Source organism: Hermetia illucens, chromosome 7 (genome assembly GCF_905115235.1).
Source record: "Hermetia illucens chromosome 7, iHerIll2.2.curated.20191125, whole genome shotgun sequence".
Taxonomy (NCBI): Eukaryota; Metazoa; Arthropoda; class Insecta; order Diptera; family Stratiomyidae; genus Hermetia; species Hermetia illucens.
This window is the reverse complement of record NC_051855.1, coordinates 4902750-4924603: the sequence shown is the minus strand read 5'-3', so window position 1 is coordinate 4924603 and position 21854 is coordinate 4902750. Positions and strand designations below refer to the sequence as shown.

Here is a 21854-nt window from a genome sequence, read left to right as displayed (position 1 = left end):
ATTTCAATAAACCAACGAAATACCGTCATCATACATCATTTGCATTCTTCCGACTACATCGGTTCCATAGCTTTGGCTTTTGGGTCTGCAAATAAATTTATGTACAAATGTGATGTAGATTTATGGTAATATAATTGTAACCTGACGCAGTTTAGATTCAAACTATTCGCCCAGTGACGCCATTGGGCCTTTCAGTCGAATTCTGTATCTAGAATTTGAAAAATTATAATTATTAAATTTTTTAAGGCAAGGAGCTCACACAAATTATTTTTAATTTTAACTGTTGTAACACATAATTTCTCTAGTTGATTCATACGGTATTTCCCCTGCAAGTTCCGATAATCACGAATTTACCTCCAACTCCTCGAAACATAATACTTGCGGTGATGTTGGCCCTTAACCTTAAAGGTTCCCGATTTTGGGTCCATTTTAAGGCTTCCCAGGAACTATGTTCAGTGAAAATACTTCCCATTTTTCTTCCAATAAACTTTACTACATTTTCTTTTATCCAGTAACATAAACTCACAAATAAGCTAATATATATTCACTTCACACATATAAACGTTCATTTAATGCATATATTAAATAAGTTTAAACTTTTGAGCGATTCGATTTCGATGGAAATAGTTGCTTTTCAACAGTAATAACAGATACACAAATTAGATAATATTTGATGAGGATTTTTTCCATTTATATAAAATTGTTTCTAAACATAATTATCAAAGAAAGTACGAATAGAAAAGCAATAAATGCTACCGAAATGGACCTACTTGGCCCATTCGGCTTAATAGAATGATTCAGACACTTTCAGTAAACGAGACTCGATGAGATATATTAAAACTAACAAATAGATAACAATTCAACAAATATATATGCAAATAAACCATTATTTAACTTTTTCTAGTTAGCAATTTGTTATTGACGATACGCAACATTAGTTATTCGTTACGGTTAGAAATATTGCTTGATTTATTTGAACTATTCTGCTATATAAAATATGTTTGGGATGCATCTTCTTGTTCGCCACATATTTCTATGTATTGTTTTCTTAAGGTGTGTAGATGTTGAGTCGAAAGTGTAAAATTTTTGCATGGGCGTTTGCGTACCGTATAGTAACAGTCCTGCTTGATGTAATTATATAACTTTTCTTTTGGTCTATTTATATCTGAGATTCAGCGCTACGCTCGAATGTGGATATGAAAATCGATCATGGGTCTGTATCAGGGAAAATACTTTAGCATGTTGATTTTGACAACGGTACCGCTTTAAATAATTTAAATTAATTCTTATTCTCAAGAGAAACTACCACAAAATAAATTGACAAACCGAAGAACTGGTACGTGTAACGGCTTTTAACTAAACATATCCCACCAACTCAAAGTTGATTTTTTTTTATTTGTATCTACTCACTGACCAGTAAAAATGCTTGACTTTAAACCGCAAGTGGCACGACTCATTCCGTAGCTGAGTGCAGAAAATTTACCGGGCCTCATTGGAGACCTTAAACCAACAATTCTCCATAGATTTCAACTCTTCATTTAATTTGCTTCAAAACTAGATCCTTCGATGTAGACACAATTAAATGCTGCGTTCTATACCCTGTTTGCTATTCCTACTTACAAGGAACTCAGCTCCTGTTTTCCAGGATACTCTTACACTAAATGCGAATTGAATTGATATGCACTAGATAGGCCTATGGTTGTGGTGTTTAGGAGGCCTAGTCGTTGCTTTTGTTTGCGTTGCTCGGTCATTTGATCCTTTAGTTCACGTAGCTGTTGTGATAGGTTGGAGACAAGCACCTGGGTTTGCTCCAGGTGTGCTTGCAAGCTACGAAGTTCAATCTGTTCCCCTTCAGCATCAATCGCGGCAAGGGACATGGCACGCAAGCGTGGAAACCAATCCAATATGCAGGCCTGAAATATGCGAAGAGAAAACATCTTATTTTGTATTAACTTCCTCAGTAGATTCATTGATGTGGTCACTTACCTTGACCATCGCGTAGACATAGCTCTCCGGACCAGTGAATTCAGTTGGATCTTTAACTTTGATTAAAACAATGAAATAAAGATAGTGCCACATGTTGTGTTCGCATTTAATGTGCTCTTCGAAGCTTACAGTTTTGTTATCAAAGGCCGATCTGTTCAGTCCACATATAAAGCAAGTATTTTTCAAGATTAGCTCCTTTTGCTGCTTCTCCGATCTCAAGTCGGCGAATGTATCGATGATAACACCAAAAATAAGGTTCAGCACAATAATGATGACGATGAAGAAGAATAGTAAGTCATAGATAACACGTGCTACAAATAGAGGTTCCTTGCTTGATGGGGCTCGCAGGATATCCCCAATACCACCTCCGTTTCGTAGTCCTTGATTTAGAGTGGTTACAATGCACATAACCAAAGAATCGCATGCTCGTTCTTTTTGTTCACCTCCACTGCCTTCACTTGGAGTGGGCTGTGTTGTTGTTATAACTCGATTGCACTCAGAAGAGGCTGTAGGTGATGATGGGTTATGGCACACTTCCTCACTATGATTACCACTTGATGGAAGACCTTCGGTCATGTGGTGTATGATGGGTTCGTTTGAATCTGGAAGAAGAGAGGCTCATCATTGATAGACTCAAAAGGTAAAATGCAGTTGGATACATGCACATGTCACACATTAAACTTTTTGTAGAAGATACGGTATCCAGACAGCCCCTTCTTCCATGTTATAATTCGGAGGGATTGGAGTATGACTGATAATAAGAGCGATCAAATGAGAGAGACCAACGACAGTATATTTGAGGTTGGTGTATCAGACATAAGGAAGAAGAAGAAAACAGGTCTTAGTGCCACAGGAGCGAATTGGTATTTATGCTTTCCTCTTTGAAAGTAGGATAAACCGCCAACAAGGTTGAGGAGAGACCTACGCCTTCGCGAGCAAACCTAAAAAAATGGAGATCCGCCTCGTTATTGGAAATACTAGAAGAGATTCAAGGACGAAGCCAAAAGGGGGGAAACTTTGGGCAAGTCGGGAACGGGAACAATGGTATTAGACTTGCTACTCTACCTTGGGCATATCAGGAGCTAATGCTCAGAAGTTAACGACGATCAGCCACCTTATCGATGAGCAGATGTATAATGGATGGAATGCCATGCATGTGCTCGACAGCAAATCTTTTCGCTGAGGTTGTAATACCAGTCCACCAGGATTACACGGAGGATAAAAGAAAATGACTTACGACCCCAGCCTCAAAAATGACAGGCTTGGAAGGAGTGAGCCTATCAAGATATGAAAATAACAACAAAGGAAATAAAGGAACTCTTAAACACCATGATTACTCAAACTGAGTGGAGCTTATTTGAAGCAAATTGGAGGGCAGAGAAAAATTACTCACGATCGTGAGCGATAACTGCTCCCTGGAGGCATTTTGGTTTGTGTGATCGACAACTTACATTCTATATTGCCTCTAGTGAAATGCAGCTGCACTTCAACATTGGACTCTCATATTATGTCCAGGTGAGAGGGGTGGCTGCTCCCATGCAAGTAGTCTCAGTCGCCTACTGTGCAATTATAGTCTACAACATGAATATCTGGTAGTAATATGGAAAACCAGATATGCATTAAAAGACTGCTACACCTGCCTTACGGCAGATATTGATAGCAGCATATGATAGGATGAGCTGTTAGCCAGAACACAACAGAAATATGCTTGTCGACGACGAGGACCCGGTACCGATAGGAGCGGGACCTTGTAAGAGATTAACAGCTGTTGGAGTTCGTGGACATCTCTGAACGAGAATACGAAATAAGAGAATGGTCACAGGCGGATAGTCGCGGGTCAAGCCAGCTTGCAATGTAGAATGTAAGTTGTCGACCACACAAACCAAAAATATTCCTGAAGAAACATCGGATAGAAACTCTACCGCGATCTCTGGCGAATTTCCATCATGCAAAAGCTTTGTCTGTAACAATGACATCCAAATACTACCAGCTTCAGAGTATTGGATGGACGGAGGGCAGAACCGTAGTCATGAAGGTAGGACATTAGGAACGAATTCGAGCAAGAAATACATGAGGCCAGTTGTCCGGATGGCGCCCGGGTTTACTTTGATGGAATACGAAGTCACGGCAGTATTCGCCTACTCTTTAGTGAAATAGGCCAAGGTACAAAGCCAAACTTACAGCAATGAGGTGAGGAAAGCAAAACGAAACGAGTTCAGGAAATTCTGTGAGGGTATTGAACAGACCACAATATCATCCAGGCTTTACAAGATACTAGCCAAGGCCAGAACAACATCTTCCGTATGTCTGAAAAAAGAATATTTGGAAGAATTCGATCGCTGATACCTGCTAATTTTACAGATGCTACCGCTCCGAAAATAATGTTAGCAGGGCTGGAAGTGCATTCAAAGCTATGATACCACTAAGTTGGTTGTGTTTGCTCAGTTGAGACGAACGCCTGACCCTGGTTCTGAATACAAACTGTCATAAAAATTTATGCTAACTCAAGAGAATTATGATGGTGCAGAACAATAGAGTAAGAGTGTACGTTTCTCGCAAAGTCTTGTAGAGAACTGATATACAATGGCGAGTAGTGATGTTTGAAGCCCTATGCAATATTTATTTATTTATTTAATGAGGACAATACACAGAAAGCAAATTTCTTATTACATATTGTCCTCAGAGGGAGGAGCAAGTAAATGACATATTTTGCGCTTAAAGCTAGAGAGGGACATAGAGTCAAATGAACCAAGCTGTAGGGCATTGTAGGACCGGCAAAACCTCGGGATTGGAGAGTGAAAGTAAATCTCGAGCTCGGCGAAGGGCACATCAAAAATGTCCGCATTACGTGTGTCATGAGACGAGGCGATACGGAGAGTAATATCCGAGTTGGCGGAGCAGTCCATCAGACCATTGCAGAGTTTGAAAAGAGTACACATATCAAGGAAAATACGGCGTTGCTGTAGGGAGGGGAGATTGAGGGTGCGGAGTCGTGACGGATAATCAACCCGTGGAAGGTTCTTTTTGTAAAAGAGGGTTCGGGTGAATTTGCGTTGTACAGCTTCAAGAGCGCGGCCGTCACGGATGCGGTAGGGGGACCAGACTACAGAGCAGTATTCAAGGATGTTTTTGACAAGGGAATTGAAGAGTGTTAAGGAGGGCTGGATTGAGGTAAAGTCGGACGAGGAACGTAGGATAAAACCAGACATTTTGGAAGCTCTATTGATGATGTCAACGAAGTGGGAATTGAAACGAAGTTTATCGTCGAATATTACACCCAGGTCTTTGAAGGAGGTCAGTAGTGAAAGGGGTTGACCACTGAGAGAATAGGAAAAGGATGATGGGGAGGGTTTCAGGGAATAGCGCATCCAGTGGCATTTGTTGACATTCAGTGTTAGCTTGTTGACCGAACACCAACGGGCTAAATTATCAAGGTTGGATTATAAGAGAGCACAGTCCAATGGAGAGGAAACAGAGGCAAACAATTTAAGGTCGTCTGCGTAAAGCAAATACGGACAGGTGAGGATGGAGGCGAGGTCATTGATAAAAAACAGGAAGAGTAGCGGGCCAAGTATAGAGCCTTGGGGAACACCAGAGGAAGGAGAGAAGGAACGAGATGAGTGACCATGAAAAGAAACTTTGCATGAACGGTATGAGAGATAGGAGGAAAGCCATTTAGGGGTAAATGACAACAATATATACCCAAGGTGATCATTCAAGAGAAATTTAAGTTATAGCGAAAATAGTCGCAGCTGAAAAGAGCCTGAAATTACAATGAGATCATTGTCCGGACTTCTTCTGAAGAGTTAATTTTCCAGTGGGAAAGGAACAATCTCTATTGGGAATCGCAGTACGAGGAGACAGCAGGGTTTGGACTCTCCGGTCTTCCTCTTAGAGGAAGACATCGACATCGCATTAATACAGGAGCCCTGAGTCGGAAGCGACCGGACCATCAAAGGGCTCCAAAGCAAATATTTTAATTTATTCCACAGCACAGGAGACGCTGATCAGGATAAACCTAGAGCATGTATTCTTGCAAGGAAGAGTCTGCACGCTTTCCTGTGCCCGGACCTGAGTTCCAGTGACCTAGTTGGGGTCAAACTGGAGCAGGCGGGGGCAGAGAACGTGTATATTTCCTCGGCTTGGCTCACGACCGACCAGCTCCGCCAGAAGAACTACAACATCTGACGAACACCATAACAGCAAAAAAAGCCAACCTGCTGATAGGCTGCGACGCGAATGCAAGGCATACGCTTTGGGGCAGCTCCGAAATCAACGAGAGAGGTGAGTCATTCTTTGATTTTATTATTACTTCAAATCTATCGATGTCCTTGATATCACCCTAATAACCGACAACGAGATTCTTAGGGTGGAGGACTGGAGAGTGTCTGACCAGAGATCCTTCTCTGACCACAGTTGGATACTCTTCAGTCTAGATCTCACCGCAGAGCTCTCCAAGCCCTTTAGAGACACCAGGAGGATCGACTGTTGGAAGTTTGGTCAGGTAATTAAGAACAAACTCTCCGGTGCGCAAATTGGTAGGATTGGCACGACAGACGAACTGGAGTCAAAGGTCCGGTCTCTGGAGAAGGCATTTGATACCGCCTGCAAAGTCTCGTGCCCTGCTAAGTACAGCAAAAAGACCCTGCGACCGTGGTGGAACGAAGATCTCTCTAGTCTCAGGAAGCTGACCAGGGAAATCTTCAACATCTGCTTCAGGAAAAAATACTGACAGCCATACAAGGACTGCCTGAAGAAGTACAAGTCGGCCATCAGGGCCGCCAAGAGGCGGTCTTGGCTAGACTATTGTCAGAACATTGAAAGCACTAGTGAATCCGCAAGGCTCAGTAAGATTCTGTCCAAGGAACATAAGAGTCCATCCTTCCTTAAAAAGTCGGAAGGCTCCTGGACGGAATCTTCTAGCGAAACCTTGGAGCTAGTGGTGCAAACGCACTTTCCCTCCAGCGAGGAGGACGGTGAGTCAGAACTTAGCTCGGAGGGTTTGCGGTAACTCCAGCTGTGCGAGACTATTAAATCGGTAATTACCGGGGATAGGATCGGCTGGGCTATAAACAGCTTCTCCGCATACAAATCTCCAAGCCCAGATGGCTTAGTAAATCGGTAATTACCGGGGATAAAATCGGCTGGACTATAAACAGCTTCTCCGCATACAAATCTCCAGGGCCAGATGGCATAATGCCAGTCATCTACAGAAGCAGCAGGAAAGGGTTGTGCCGTGACTTGTTGAGATTTACCGGAGCTGCATCACTTTAGGATACGTACCGCAGTCCTGGAGGCGCGCACGGGTGGTTTTCATACCGAAAGCGGGTACGCACGGTCATGAGTCCGCGAAGGACTTTCGACCAATCAGCCTGACCTCTTTCGTGCTGAAGACCCTGGAACGCGTCCTGGACATTCACTTAAGGACGATTATGAAGAGAACGCCTTTCTCTAAGTCCCAGCATGCCTACCTCAAAGGAAAATCCACAGAAACCGCCCTCCACGAGGTAATTGGCACGGTTGAGCGGTCGCTGCAGTACAAGCAGTACACCCTTGTTGCCTTCTTGGATATAGAGGGAGCTTTCAACAACGTCAGTACCAACGCCATCAAGGAAGCCTTGACCGGTATTGGATTGGAGGGGTATCTCACGCATTGGATTATATCCATGCTGAGTACCAGGATAATCCAGTCCGATCTGGGAGGCAACCACTTGACCAGAGCTTTGAACAGAGGCACGCCCCAGGGTGGTGCCATCTCACCGGTGCTCTGGTTAATAGTAATGGACAAAATTTTACGTACATTAGACAGCAGCGGGGTGAAGGTGGTGGCGTATCCCGACGACTTGGTGATATTAGTATCAGGGATGTTTCTGTCCATTATGAGCGACATCATGGAAGGAGCGTTGCGAAAGGTGTGCCTGTGGGCCGCAAGATGCGGACTCAGCATAAACCCAATCAAAACGCAACTGATGCTATTCACCACCAAGGCAAGGATACCTGAATTCCATCTACCACGGCTGAATGAATAAAGATTGGTTCTTTCCTCTAATGTAAAGTATCTGGGTGTAATCCTGGATCCTAAGCTAAATTGGAGATTGAACATAGAACTGAGAGTTAAGAAGGCCTGTATAGCCTTCTATGCCTGTAAGAGAACCTTTGCAAAGAAATGGAGTCTCCGGCCGAGGATGGTTCTCTGGATGTACACCGCTGTAGTGCGTCCGATCCTGACGTACGGCTCTATTGTATGGTGGCAGGCTTTGAAGAAGAAATACAATAGAACGAAGCTTAATAGGATTCAAAGAACCGCGTGTGCAAGTGCTACGGGGGCTCTGCAGTCCTGTCCGGCAGATGCTCTCAGTGTACTCCTACATCTCCTCCCCCTAGACCTCCACATCAAATATGTTGCAGCGTGCAGTGCCGTCAGACTACGTGAGTCCGGATGCTGGGCAGCGAAGTCCTACGGTCACAGCAACATCCTAGATGAAATACCTCGGGAAATCTGGGCATCCCCCACGGACTATGTCACACGCAAGCTGAACTTTACGAGAAACTTTGCTGTGGACCTTCCAACCAGGGCAAAGTGGAAGACCGGCGGCGTGTTGCAAGACTATGGTACGGTATTCTTTACGGATGGATCAAAGATGGCCTATGGAGTCAGCGCGGGGGTTTTCTCGAATACACACGGTATATCCAAGTCGTATGGTCTCCCAGTTTTCGCCAGTGTATTCCATGCGGAAGTACTGGCGATATTAGAAGTCTGTCGATGGCTGGAGCGAGATTCGAGCCCCAAGCGTAACATAGCCAACCTGACCGACAGCCAAGCGGCCATCAAGGCCTTGTACTCAACGACGACATCTTCCCGGCTGGTGGGGCAGTGCAGAGACGCGGTCAACCATCTGGGTGGCACGGTCAAGGTCACTCTCCTCTGGGTTCCCGGGCATAGGAACATAGAGGGGAATGAGCGGGCTGACGGATTGACCAGGCAAGGCTCTGCTCTTGGCAGTCCCTCGGCGAATACAGTCGGTGTTCCGCTGGCGGCTGTCGGGGGCCGAGTCTACTCGCACTACCTGGCAGCCGCGGGCCTGAGATGGCGAAGGCTTACAAGCTGTGCCAAATCAAGGAGAATTTGGCCCGCTTATAACATAGCCCGATCACGAGAGCTCCTGTGCCAGACGCGTGCAAATGCATTCAAGATTACGGCGGTCTGCACAGGGCACTGGCCCATAGGGGACCATGCCGCTAGGCTCGGCTTACCCTACAACTCGCATTGCCGAAGCTGGGGAGAAGGAAGGGAAACCCTCATGCACTTTCTCTGCGATTGCCCGGCTCTGGCTCGAGTCAGGCTGCGGACACTGGGTAAACCATTCTTTGGGGACCTCAGTGAGATTTCTAGCTTCAGGGTCGGAGAGCTGCTTTCCTTCGTGAATGCTACGGGCTGGCTCTGAAGATCCGAGCCGGTTGGACTCTGCTTCCCTGTTCCTATAACAACAGTCACGGTCTTAGGAGTTTGTGGCATCAAAACGGCGCACTAAAGCGCGGAGCGGCCACTGATACCTACCTACCTACCCTTGGACTCTCCGTATTTCCGGAGAAAACCGAAGTGGTCGCCCTGACCAAAGAGAGAATTCTCACAATCCTTTCTGTCCAACTTGAGTGGACAGAGATCATGATCGAGCTAACATCGGTGGTGAAATAATCTGGTAAAATGGTCGTCTCGAAAATAAGCTCCTTCAAGTCAATTTGTGCACCGTGGATAATGTTTCAGTTGGAAAGTACGTGATTAACTGATTGATGACCAATGTCGGAGGTCCTGTATTTGGTAGTTGTAATGTGCTAATGAGCGCAATTTATTCCATCCCTCTATACGATTATGGATCATCATATCATATTAATGCTCAACGGGACAGCACTACTAGGACTTATTCTGATCGGTCTGCACGCAATGGAGCGGAGGCCTATATACTTCAGAAAGGGTGAGGCAGAGATTTGCGACCACAGTAGTGTGTAAACGTGGCGACTATGACGAGTCAGCATGACATTCGCTATTTTGGTTATTCTAGAATAAAATAAAATAATTTAGCACTTACCCAAATGAACTTCCTCATCAACTGGTACTAGAAAGTCATCCTTGAAGAATATATATCCAATTATTGAGAACATATAGACTAAGATTAAGGCCAGCACAGCTGTTAAAATAATTGACCGTCCATTACGAGTTACAGAACGTATAACATTGAGTAGAGTCTCCTCCCGATATACCACATCGAAGAGCTGTATTAAGGAAACAGTAAAGATAGGAACATTAATGGGAGATATAAAATTGTTTCTTTCACTAGCAGTGTTTCCTATCACTGTTATGAGGAATATTCAGAACAGGAGAGCCTTTTCTATTAAGAATACTTCTTTCCTGCTAGCGATTCAATAAAGGTTATTCACAGTATTCCTGATTTGGCTAGCACTAAGGGCCGGGAAATTGAGAGCACCCTTTTTGACCACTAGGAGGAGAAAGGTTTGAAGTCCCTCCATTTAAACAAAAAAAACATCAAAATGATTGGATGCTTACCAAAACCGAATAGAAGAACGGATGAAACAGTAGGCCAGCCAGACATAATAGTAAGTAACCAAAATGATAAAGTAACTGTGCGTCTGTTATTATTTTAAGAAAATTCTTCTCAAGGGTACCATGGTTGCCCATTATGCTTACGATATGAACGAACTTCAGAGCAACCTATTAAAAAAAAATAGAAGAAAAATAAGTTTTCTTTCAAGAGACCAGAATTTCTAACTAATACTAGTGCTTTAACTATGGTAGTTCTATTGAAAATACATACCGTTATTGACCCTAATAGCCACATTGTTGGTTCTGGGCCCAATGAAAATATAAATCGCAGTATAACTGATGCAACCAGTGTTCTTATTCCAGATTCTCGTGGCAATGTTATAACAATGGCAAATGAAAATATCATGATGGCCCAAATTAAACATGACATGTGTGAGCTAAGTTCAGGTACTGTATTATCAAATGGGTAGAAGAATGCAACGATTAAATTTATAACAACAACACAATTAAACAAAATATTGCTCCAGAGGGACATGTAGCTGCTAACCCAGAATAGAAGCGGTTGTCCTGGAAGAAAAGAAAATGAAAAGACAAATTATAAAAATATTCTAATTTTCAGGAAGGGTTTCAAATTGATTGTAGACGAGCTATCGAGTAACATTTATATCTTTCCTCGAACGGGTACCATCTTCGTCGGTCGAAGGACATTAAAGGAGGGGATTATAAAAATGTTAAATCGGTTCTGGGCAAAGCTTTTTCCGGCTGGGTTATATTTACTGGACGCGACACATCACATTTAAATTGTTGTATCATCCGTAGATTTGGACCCAAGATTTTCACCATTGTTCATTAAAAATGAAACGGAAATAAAAGAAGCAACAAAATAAACAAGAATCTTGCTTAGTATTCCACGAAGCACTGCGCAAAAAAAAAACAGTCAGCTCATGATTTTATTTAACTCTCTACTTCAGTCCCTCCATTGAAATGGGTGTCCAAGAAAACAATCTCAAACTGACTATCCGTGGCTCTAGGGGTTTCAGTATTAAAAAAAATAATCTTACCTCTTAGTTTCTTTTGCCATTTCATCTCATTAAACATTTCTTCCGTTCGATCGAAGAAGTCCACAACTTTTGATCCTTGATCATCCCGCTCCGCTGTATTTAGGATCTTAACTTTTGTTTCATTCGTGAGATACTCACAAATTTCCGGTATGGGGAAGACAATCTGCTCAAGAGTGCGATCATGCCGGACAATCTGGCAAAAAGATTAAAAAATGAACCAGTTAAAACTTAGTAATTCCCAAATGTTGCAGAATGAAAACTCACTTCTATCTGAGCCGTATGGGTTGCATAATACAAAAGCGCCTGACTCATCTTGTTGTCATAGTTCTGGATATTTTCATTTGTTTTTAATAAAGCGGCAAGCTCCTTGTTGTGCTGAGATAACTGATGACACAAAATGTATATATTATGACCGACTTCCTTTGGTGAAACACCGACATCATCATCTGAATCTTCTGGATTATAGTCGTCATTTTCATTGTCATCAACCGCCTCCTCCTGATGGAAGGCTTTGCATGCAACTTCTATCAATTGTTTTGGATTCATATTGTACAGGATACGCTCAGCATTCTCACTATCACCTCGACTTTCCATGATGGCTAACAGGAGCTTAGATGCATTGTTCTTAAGTTCGAGTACCAGATCCATTCGATTTTTGCCAAGTGGATTTATATCATTCAAAATTAGAGCCGTTATGATGTCAAGACCATTGGATTCATGCGTAGCTATACAGTTCTGGTTTTCATGACAAGGACCCTGACAATACTCTGTAAGCGTTTCCAGAGTTTGATTGATTAAGGCCACATTATTTTCATTGATGTACAATCCCAAGAGTCCTAGTCCGCCTGTTGTTGAGCCACAAATGCAATCGAGGAACATTAAAGTTTCAGATACGAGATTATAGTTGGTTTTATTGTTTTGATTACGAAGGAGGTTCTGTAAGTCAGGGTTGTGATTTTCACAGAGCAATTGCAAGAAACGCAGAATAGGTTGCATGACCAGAACTTTTGATGACAGCTTATTACGATCCCCTTTGTCCTTGTGCTTTTCCAGTTTCTCCGCTAACATGTCCTCAAGAGCACTACCTATATTGAGCATGGTATTCTCCTCCCCGGGGGTAATGTTGCGAGCATTGCTATAGGCTCGTGCTGTCGCTATGCCAGCATTGTTAAGCTCTTCCCGGAGCTCATCGGTTATGATTATTCCATTGGACTTTACTGAAATGAAGAATGACTAAGTACATTAAACGAAAATTAGTTACAAGGCAAGCGTCAATACCTTCGTGTTTACGAGAGATCTTCTCAAGATCCTTAACGTCTTGCTTGTTTTCATGCGTTTTAGCAGCTATGTCGCTCGTATTCACTGTGACCGTTGACTTGATTTCTTGCTGAGCATCTTTCATTTTATCAAAAAATACCTGCAAAAAGCAAACTCCCAAAGGTGAGTCAAGTACCATGAGGAGCATCTTTCCGAGCTATTTGTTTAAGCAACATCGACTCAATCATTCAAAGGTTCCAGCACAAACATTCTAATATATTATCGGACTAACTTAGTTCAGGGATGCATTTTAGTGAGCAAGCATTTAAAGGTTCTTTTGTCAAGCTGGAATCCAATTTGGGGGAGAAGGTGGTATCTCGTTATTCAACGTGAGCAGAGCAGTCTCGGTTGCATTCTACGACATAGGGACATAGGCTATACGAGAAGAACCAACCTTTTTTAAGTTCGATGCGGGTGGTGGGTAAACGAGGGAGGTTTCCTTTTAATTCCGTTATGACTGGCAATTTTCCGTATTTGTATGTTACGGCGACTTGTCATATCATCGACAAAAGGTGGAATGTTATATAATTCAGAATCGTGATGAAGTGCTTCTTCCATCTCTTCAGCTACTCATCATCGTGGATGAGAAGGCTACCGTCAATGTCTCGCACAGGATCTTCGAAAGGTTTACCATCACCTGCAAGCTCCTTCATGATGCGATATACGGTAACGAAGTGGTTGCTATTTGCGATAACTTCTACTCCCCTTCCTAACGCAATGTGCTCTCTCTTTATTCAAGCACACACCACGGCGAACTTCTCATACTCTTTCTTCTGGTCTTGTAATATCCTTTTAAGACACTCCACTCGCACCGACCAAGGCAATTTTAATGACGGCCTAGTGTTCATCAATATTCTCGGCGGAGTTATTTTGTTTGTGCCGTTTGTGCAGCACAACATTTTCCTACTGTTGGACGACAGCAGTATTGCGCGGACGGCCCATATAGAACTTGGGGAAACGCTCTATTCCCCTGTGGTCAGATACAGCGGCGACGCGCAAGCGAAAGTACGCCATTATCAGATGATGGTCCCTTTCAATGGCGATGTTAACATCCCTCTAGTTATGTACATTCAGGTCATTCCAAATCCGAGACGGTGGAAATGGCAGAAATCTACGGAATTTTCACTGTTGTTGTTACGGTGGTGCTCAGAGGTGGCGGCGAGGAAGATTGGGCGGCAACCCTATCGGCCAAACCAAAACCAAGTGGTCGAGGAGAACCTCCATAGTGGTGGCATCGGGAGACGCTGCAATCACTTTGGTTTGCCGGCCGTGATTCAATAGGCGAATGCTCCAAAGACCTAATCAGGGCGATCAGACCCGAGTCTGCACGGGGACTCATCTGAAGTGGCAAATTGGTCACGAAACCTTACCAGGGGTATACTGGTACCATGGGAACCGGGAAAGCCCCTGGACTCACATACTTCGGGTGAACTCCTGTTGTATGTGAGGACAGCTCGGTTATTTGCGGTTGGCCCCCTAGTGGGAGTTTCATGGTGGTTGTGGTTATGCTCAAGCGAGAAGAGACCTTCGGGCCTCGACGTGGTGTTGCGTATCAACACGGGTGCCGTACTCCATAGTTCGGTATAGATTTAGGTAATTCTTGCATCCACCAGTATGAATGCTAAGCCATGCACTTGGTATAGACTGGTACCGTTGTTGCTTGTATCAGCGGGGCTCCGATTGTGGTCACAAAATCAATCCGTGTCTTAAGAGGACCGTAGGATTAAGTCTCACGACAGGTGCCTACTTAAAACACCATGGGCTTCACTGTTGTTGTTACGGTATAGTTAAAAGAATTGCAAATTAAAGGCAATGAATTTTTTGAGATCATTACATCACATGTGCGGGCAGGGGATTTCCAGAGCCCACCTTGACATTCAAAGCTTCCATCACGATCTGAATATCATCTTTGGGAAACCTCCCTTGAACGGTATGTGCAACTGTCCGTAGATGGCATCTTTCTTCACTCTACCCGGAAACTAGATTGGTGCACTATATAATAATTCTAATGCACCTTTTTGGACTAAACTCCTGCAGTTTAGACCCTGCAAAAACTCGTCAGCAACAGTCCGACATCGGATTCGTGTTTCCGAGGATTCTTGCTCGAGCCGAAGAGGGGCCTCAACACCGTTGTCAAAAAGATCGCGCACATTCCAGAAATAAATCATTAGCAGCTTTCGATAGCCGAAAGTCAGTTGGTATGCGAGGCAAGGTTGACATTTTGGTAATAATAACGTCTCTGGAGGTTGCTAACCGACAAATTTGCATTCATTTTCTGTAAGGGTTCTTTATCTTACCGTGGTCAGAAGCTTTATAAGGGCGACCGTTTGGGAACTAAGGGGAAACCCGAAACTAAACGGTAGTCAGACGTCAAGTTAAGGTGTGACTACCGTGCTGAGAAGTAACTGGTCATACGGGCTCAAAATTGACCAGCACGGTGAATTCTGAACACCGGATGACTTCCAATCTCAGCAAGATTTTCTCAGTAAAAAATAGTGTCTGCCTGTCCGACCTGCTCAGTAAAACTAACACCATGGTAGCCAATCATGAAAACTCAAACTCTAATAATAATAATCGTTGGCGCAACAATCCATATTGGATCAGGGTCTTGAAGTGTGTTAGAGCACTTCATTCTCCACAGTAGACTGTAGAAGGCAATGTGGTCAGCATTGCGCTCGCCCGAGATTATTACCCTGATTTGACTCAGGTACTCATTCACAGCTGAGTCGACTAGTATCCAACGACAAATCCCGATACAAATCCCACTGTCACCAGTGAGATTTGAACCGTGACCTTTCGTACGACAGCCTTGTCCTCTAACCACTCAGCTATCCGGACACAAACCATGGCAACGTTTACCAAGGCAAAAAAAAGTACAATAGAACTGCAATCGTGGAAATTCCCATTTGAATGAGGAACAACCCTAAGCTCATCTTCGGACTATACTCAAATCTCTCACATATTCAACTGGAAAGCCAATCCAATTAGGACCCACTCCTTCAAGAAATAGCAGCAAGACGGTACTTCCGTTTTTACCGCTGGCTTATATTCCAATCGACCTCACTTGTTAAGACCAAAGCCTTTTCCATGGGCAAGCATTTGCTTAAGGGCAAAAAACTGCCCTTGGATTAATCGCCTCCGGCCAAACAGTCTACAAACAAACCACAACCCTTTGAATTTACGGACGCTGGGGGTAAAGGACAGCCTAGGAAATTTATGATTAAGGGTAAAATTAAACGATAATAGTCCTCCAATAGCCTCAACTTGTAAATTCTAATCGCACTGTAGAAGAAACGGTCAGAAACATTTAAGACTCATATGGCAACCAGAGAGATTGAAAACGAGCAGTCACCTTAAGGAAAAAACTGTAAATTATCTCCTGGAAGTGCGCATTCGTTCCGAGAGACATGTAGTGTTATCGGTCCCAAATAGTAGCACCGTATTAAGAAAGTTGGCGTGGAGTTGCCAATAGTAGTTGTTAAAACTTAGATGACAGGGCGCTTAAGATAGGCATAGACAGGATTTCATTCCATATTGATGCCAGAGCCAAATCTATTGTTTGGTCCATTCTGAAGGATGAAGTTGCAAGGATTCACGTAATTGAAGGGATAAAGATGAACTCCTCCTTGCATGCGAAAAGCTTCGTGAAAAACCTCTAAGCACTCTGCTACTGAAGACGGAGGATGCCAAAATTCTAGTGCCGCTTTTTACGGAGTACTATTGCCTAAACTTCCGCATAAAAATTGGATTATTGATAATCACTATATGTACTCAGTGTAAGGAAGAGGTGCAGTAGCCTTACGACTAAAACTAACAAAGGAGAAGAGTGCAAGAACATAAAAGCTGATAACATGAAAACATGAAGCGGTTATCAAGAAAAAAGGCATAAGCATGTCTGTAATTGCGTCAGTGACTACTTCGGTTCCAGTCTCTATCGCCCAAACTCGGGGAATCATAGCATTGGAAAAACAACATGTTGCCCTTTTCCACAAACAAGCCTTCGGGCGAGTTAGTCCGCGAATATACTGTTCAATCAACCTTTGTGGAATCAATGCCCAAGCGGACACATACGTGTATACGTTTTAATTTCCTTTAACTTGTTCGCTACAAACACATTGATAATTATAAGAATTTGAATTCGAATCTAAGCGTTTTCCTATTTTTAAAAATCGTTCCGGGTGTTATCTTTGACAACCAACTCCAAGTCATCCATCCATCACCACTTAAAGCACTTGACTTTGGTAACGCAAATTGGTAGCTCATTAATCTATCGCTTAAATCTGAACTATTTCGGATTCAACTTTCTCAAAACGACCGGACGCGAATTAACTCCGCTGCAATAACCTAGTAATCTCGCCATTAAGTCCTCCAGAGGGGGAGACCTCTTGATACTACTACGGGTAAGATTAATACACAAAAACCAACAAATATAAGATAAAAAATAAACTTAGAAAAAAACTCACCTTAAAGAACGCCTGACTGAAATCTCCACTCAAAAATTTATTATACATCCCCTTCTGTATTATAGGATTCCCGCCTTCTAGTAACGCAATACCAAGCTCAACAGCTTCCACAAATATCGATGACGAATGAATTGACTTAATAACTAGTTCCACTACTAAGTCCGATGCTCCTTCTTTATCCAAATGGTTCTGGACTTCATGTAAAGTACGACCGGCCCGAATCAGGTACTTAGCGCCAGGACCGTGTGTTACTTGGTACTGCGCAGTCTTCTTAGAATCCGACGTGTCATTGGATTTAAGCGAAAATCTTTTGCCAAAATATCGGGTCAACAGTGCTGAACGTAGAGTATCACCCTTCTCACCATAGTCAATATCCATAGCCATCATTTCGCGAAGTGTTCGCAGGACCTTAACACATAATTTCTCCTCCTTTTCTTCGAGCAGTTTTTCCGTATGCTTGATAAGGCGTCGTATGAAGCCCCCACTTTCGCATTTCTTTCTGGACTCTGTGTCAACAGGAAACAGGAGTTCGGAACGATAGAGAATGTCAACAAGTAGCGAAACTTCGGCCTCAACAAGCGGTTTTAATTGATCTTCTAGTAGCGAAACGATATCCTGTAGACCCTCAATTATACTGCGATCCATTCGCATTAGTTGCGACTGAGATCGCTCTACTTTCGGCTGTTTTGAGGCCAGTAGCCATTTTGTCGTCTGGCGTGTGAATAACGCGGACTTATTGCACATTGAAGCAACCCTATTCTCTAGGTCCGCTGGTATACCGATGCCTCGATTTTTCGCAGACTCTGAAAGGGTACGGATGCAGTTATCCACATTGAAACGTTCTGCTAGCGTTAGCCATTTGCACTGAGACAGTTTGTATGTTGCCTGGAGGAGTTGGGCGAAAATTATCTGGCGAGTCTGAACAATAGTCGATTGATCTGAGAAAGGACTACTGAAAAATGTACTCAGAATGTTCATAATTCCATTCACTACATAATTGATCATGGATCGATGACTAGGGTCTGAGGCAGAATTTGGCACATTTGCATTAATTACGTGGTTGATATCAACTAAAAAGGATTTTTCAAATAGATTCCAAACATGGTTTGACGAGTAAATTTCTTTCATTTCAACTTCTGTGTCAATGTAGCAATGGTTCAGGAAGTCGACATAAGCCTCCTTGACTTCTGGAATGCAATCAGAGTGACAAATTATAGTCACTATATCGTCTAGAGACAGTAAATTGTTGCACTTAATTTCAGTGTAGACATTTTTTCCCATAGTGCAGCATGCAAGTAGCTTGACTAGCTCAACGTGATACTTAAGCGGGTTGTCATCGGTCAAAGGGTCATGTTTCCGCATCATCGCTACGAATTGGTTGAATGAGGTCTTATCGTTGTAGAATACAAGTACATCCTCGCCAGCATTTATGAGCTATAAGTTAAGGTTATGGTCGATTAAAGCCATATCCGTTTGTTGATGGTCGCAGTGAACTTACCTCCTGCATGACCATGTCCTGACACTTGCGAATGAACTGATTCTCAGCTTTAACAATAGTTTGCAAGAACTGCAAATAGGCAACATGTCGACCGTGGATTTCTATGCAATGTACAAAGTGTTGGACAACTTTGTCAGTGACTTCATTGCAAAGTGCTAAGTTATCTTTGAAGATGGCACAAACTGTCTTAGCCTCGAGAATCTGAAATGCAAGCGAGAGGGTCTGTGTAATGTAAGGATTATTATCAGCCTGGAACTTAAATGGTAATCTTACCCCTGGATTCAAAAACAAGTCCAAATGATTGTGCAATAAAATCTGATTTTGTTGATTCCCTAAACAGAAATTTTGCAAGAACTCATGCGCCAAACACATCAGTTCCTTCATAAGTACATCCTCCTTTTCATCGTAAGGATTTTGTAGGAGATCAAGTACAACTGTGTGAACTCCAACGTTGCGTAAGAGACGCTGTTCATGTTTGCGAGGTTTTACATTCGGACCTATTACAAACAGATACAGATTTCACATAAAACCAATACAAATACCAATGAAACCTTCATCCTTACCTGGAGTAACACAAAACTTATTCATGCTTATCAGAATTTTTTTGACTTTGCGATATTCCTGCAATTGTTCACTGCTTAAACTTGCTCCATATTCGGAATTGAGATTCACATCGTCTGCTTTTTCAAGCTCAAGGGATCGATCGACTGGAGATAGAAAGATGAAATGGTAAAAGGAAGAAAAAATAGAAGTTTGAAATAATAAAGTAGGAACGTAATAAAATGGTGGAACAATAAAAGGATGCAACACTGATTGAACTGATTTATAAGCTAGAGAAAGGTAGGACTCTTCACTTACCAATAATTGGTTGATTTGTATCCTCGTTGGTTTTTGATTTGTAGACCCACAATTCTGACTTCTCCACGCTTTGACGAAGTAAATCCAAATCCGTCTTGATTTGCTTGTAGGATTCAACGTCATTATCTGATACAAGAAGTTGCACCTAAAGAGTATAATTTAATGTTGTCAGAAATTTTGCTTAAAAAAATTGACATAAACCGACTACTCTATGGGACATAATTTTTCATAAAACTTCTAGTAAAATTTATATAAAGACCTGAAAAGTAACAGAGTCCCAGTATCGATCTTATGGGATCATCGCAGCCAATTCATGTTCACTATCCCGTCGATTCTCTTGAGGACCCTAGGCAATAATCGAATTCTTAGGTAACCAATCCTTATATCTTACAACTTATATCTATCATAGGCGGACTCATAGCCATGATTTCAAGCTATGTCCTGGCAAACCGAAGTTACCCTATAGCCATCTTGCGTGAAACTAGGCTACATCATAAAATTCAATTTCATTAAACTTGATCCGGGCTGACAGAACTGACGGATCCACAAAGACTTTCCGTTACCGGAAATACCGACGATTTCATCTCAGAGAAATTTTTGAGTTCTCATCTATTTTCCCTCATGAACATCTTTAATCCACTATCTCAACTGCCACATCAACTTTTATTGTAAGTCAAATTTCTGCAACCCTGGAAAATAGGAACCCATCTAAAGGCTAGTCTGGCATCAGGGCCAGTTCTAGTAATTTAGGTATCAGGACCTAAGTTACTAGCACTTTCGTTGTATTTTTTTCAACTACCATCCCATTATTACTTATTTCTGCCCTACTTTTCTGATCTACGATAAGGAACCTTGGTATTCTCTTGAGCTTTTGTCCCATTCGATACTGGAGTTAGCTCGTCGTAGCACCATCTTTCTACTCGATTCGTACATTTTTTACTTCCTCAAGGAAAACATCAGCGTTAGCCACCACGATGCCTTGTCGCACCTAGTGCGCACTTTAATTTCTAAAAAAAAAAATCGTCACCTTTTCACGATTAAAACTGTAATAACTCAAAAACTACAATAACTAGAGCATTGGAATCAATGTTGAATAATCGTGGGTAGGAGTTCACTTTAGAAAACAACAGTTTATTTTGTGAAAAAGTGAAAGCTGTGTAGAAGTAATAACAAATCGCACATTTTTAGAGCGCTTTGAAAAGACTTGTCCTATTTCCCGGGGCCAACGCGATAAAATGGTGGAACCGAGAACTGCAAAGCCTCAGGAAATCAACCAGACGACTTTTAAATCGTAATTGCAAAAGCAATAAGGAAGAAGATTGGTTAAACTTCCGGAACTCACAGCGTGAATATAAGAGGCTCGTAAAACGTTCGAAATGAGATTCTTTTAGAACATTCTGTGAAGAACTGGAAGGTGAAAGGGACACTTCCAGGCTGTGCAGAGTTCTTAATAAGGATGAGGTTGGACTCTCCTCTACACCACGTACTGTTAGTTGACAAGACAGGTCGCTCCGCGTATATTATTGATGTTGCTATCCCCCATAATAGCAACATTGAACGGAAATACGTGGAGAAGAAGGTGAACTATGAGCCATTGGCTCGGGAAATCAAAGAAATTTGGCGTCTCGAGCGGGTGGTTGTAGTTCCCATAATATTGTCAGCTACAGGTATTGTACCTAAATCTCTCACGGCTTCCCTTGATGTCCTGGGACTTTCGCACAGTCTGGTTCAAACCATGCAGAAGTACACCATTCTGCATACGTGCTCGATGTTGCGGGGAGTACTGGACGGATTCTCCCACTGACCTACCACCGGCCACCACCACCAGTGCCCCTTCAGTTTTTAAGTAGGTAGGATCGTCCGAGCCTAAATGCTTGGCACTTAGTACTAGTATTAGGTAAAATCCGGCATCTGCCGAGATTGTGATAACTCGGATAAAATAAAACTCCGCCGAAGCCGGTCCCAAGCCCGGTTGTGAAAGGAGGAGGGATGGATAGCTTCAGTCTGAATGGCTGTACGCCACCGCAGCGTCTCAGGGGGTAGGTGAGGAAAGTGCAGGAACTTCGCAGTATTGCAGATTACTCACTAAGGAAGCTATCTCAACACCTGGC

At 42.8% G+C, this 21854-nt stretch overlaps 1 protein-coding gene across 3 annotated transcripts in view; it reads right to left on the bottom strand.

Moving 5' to 3' along the window:
- Nucleotides 1-471: 471 nt before the first annotated feature.
- The window catches only part of LOC119661016 (inositol 1,4,5-trisphosphate receptor), a 104158-nt gene continuing 82775 nt past the window's right edge, over nt 472-21854 (bottom strand). For 2 of the 3 annotated variants that reach the window (XM_038070165.1, XM_038070166.1), the window contains 13 exons: nt 19744-19888; nt 19449-19592; nt 19159-19382; nt 18886-19086; nt 17388-18821; nt 12886-13024; nt 11872-12824; nt 11608-11800; nt 10818-11113; nt 10550-10714; nt 10074-10257; nt 1987-2588; nt 472-1913 (listed from right to left, as the gene is read on the bottom strand). In XM_038070165.1, the coding sequence (XP_037926093.1) occupies nt 1653-1913; nt 1987-2588; nt 10074-10257; nt 10550-10714; nt 10818-11113; nt 11608-11800; nt 11872-12824; nt 12886-13024; nt 17388-18821; nt 18886-19086; nt 19159-19382; nt 19449-19592; nt 19744-19888 (4941 nt within the window). In that variant the 3' untranslated portion in view covers nt 472-1652. Of the gene's footprint in view, nt 1914-1986; nt 2589-10073; nt 10258-10549; nt 10715-10817; nt 11114-11607; nt 11801-11871; nt 12825-12885; nt 13025-17387; nt 18822-18885; nt 19108-19158; nt 19383-19448; nt 19593-19743; nt 19889-21854 lie in introns of all 3 variants that reach the window. The other variant, XM_038070164.1, reaches the window with a different exon arrangement.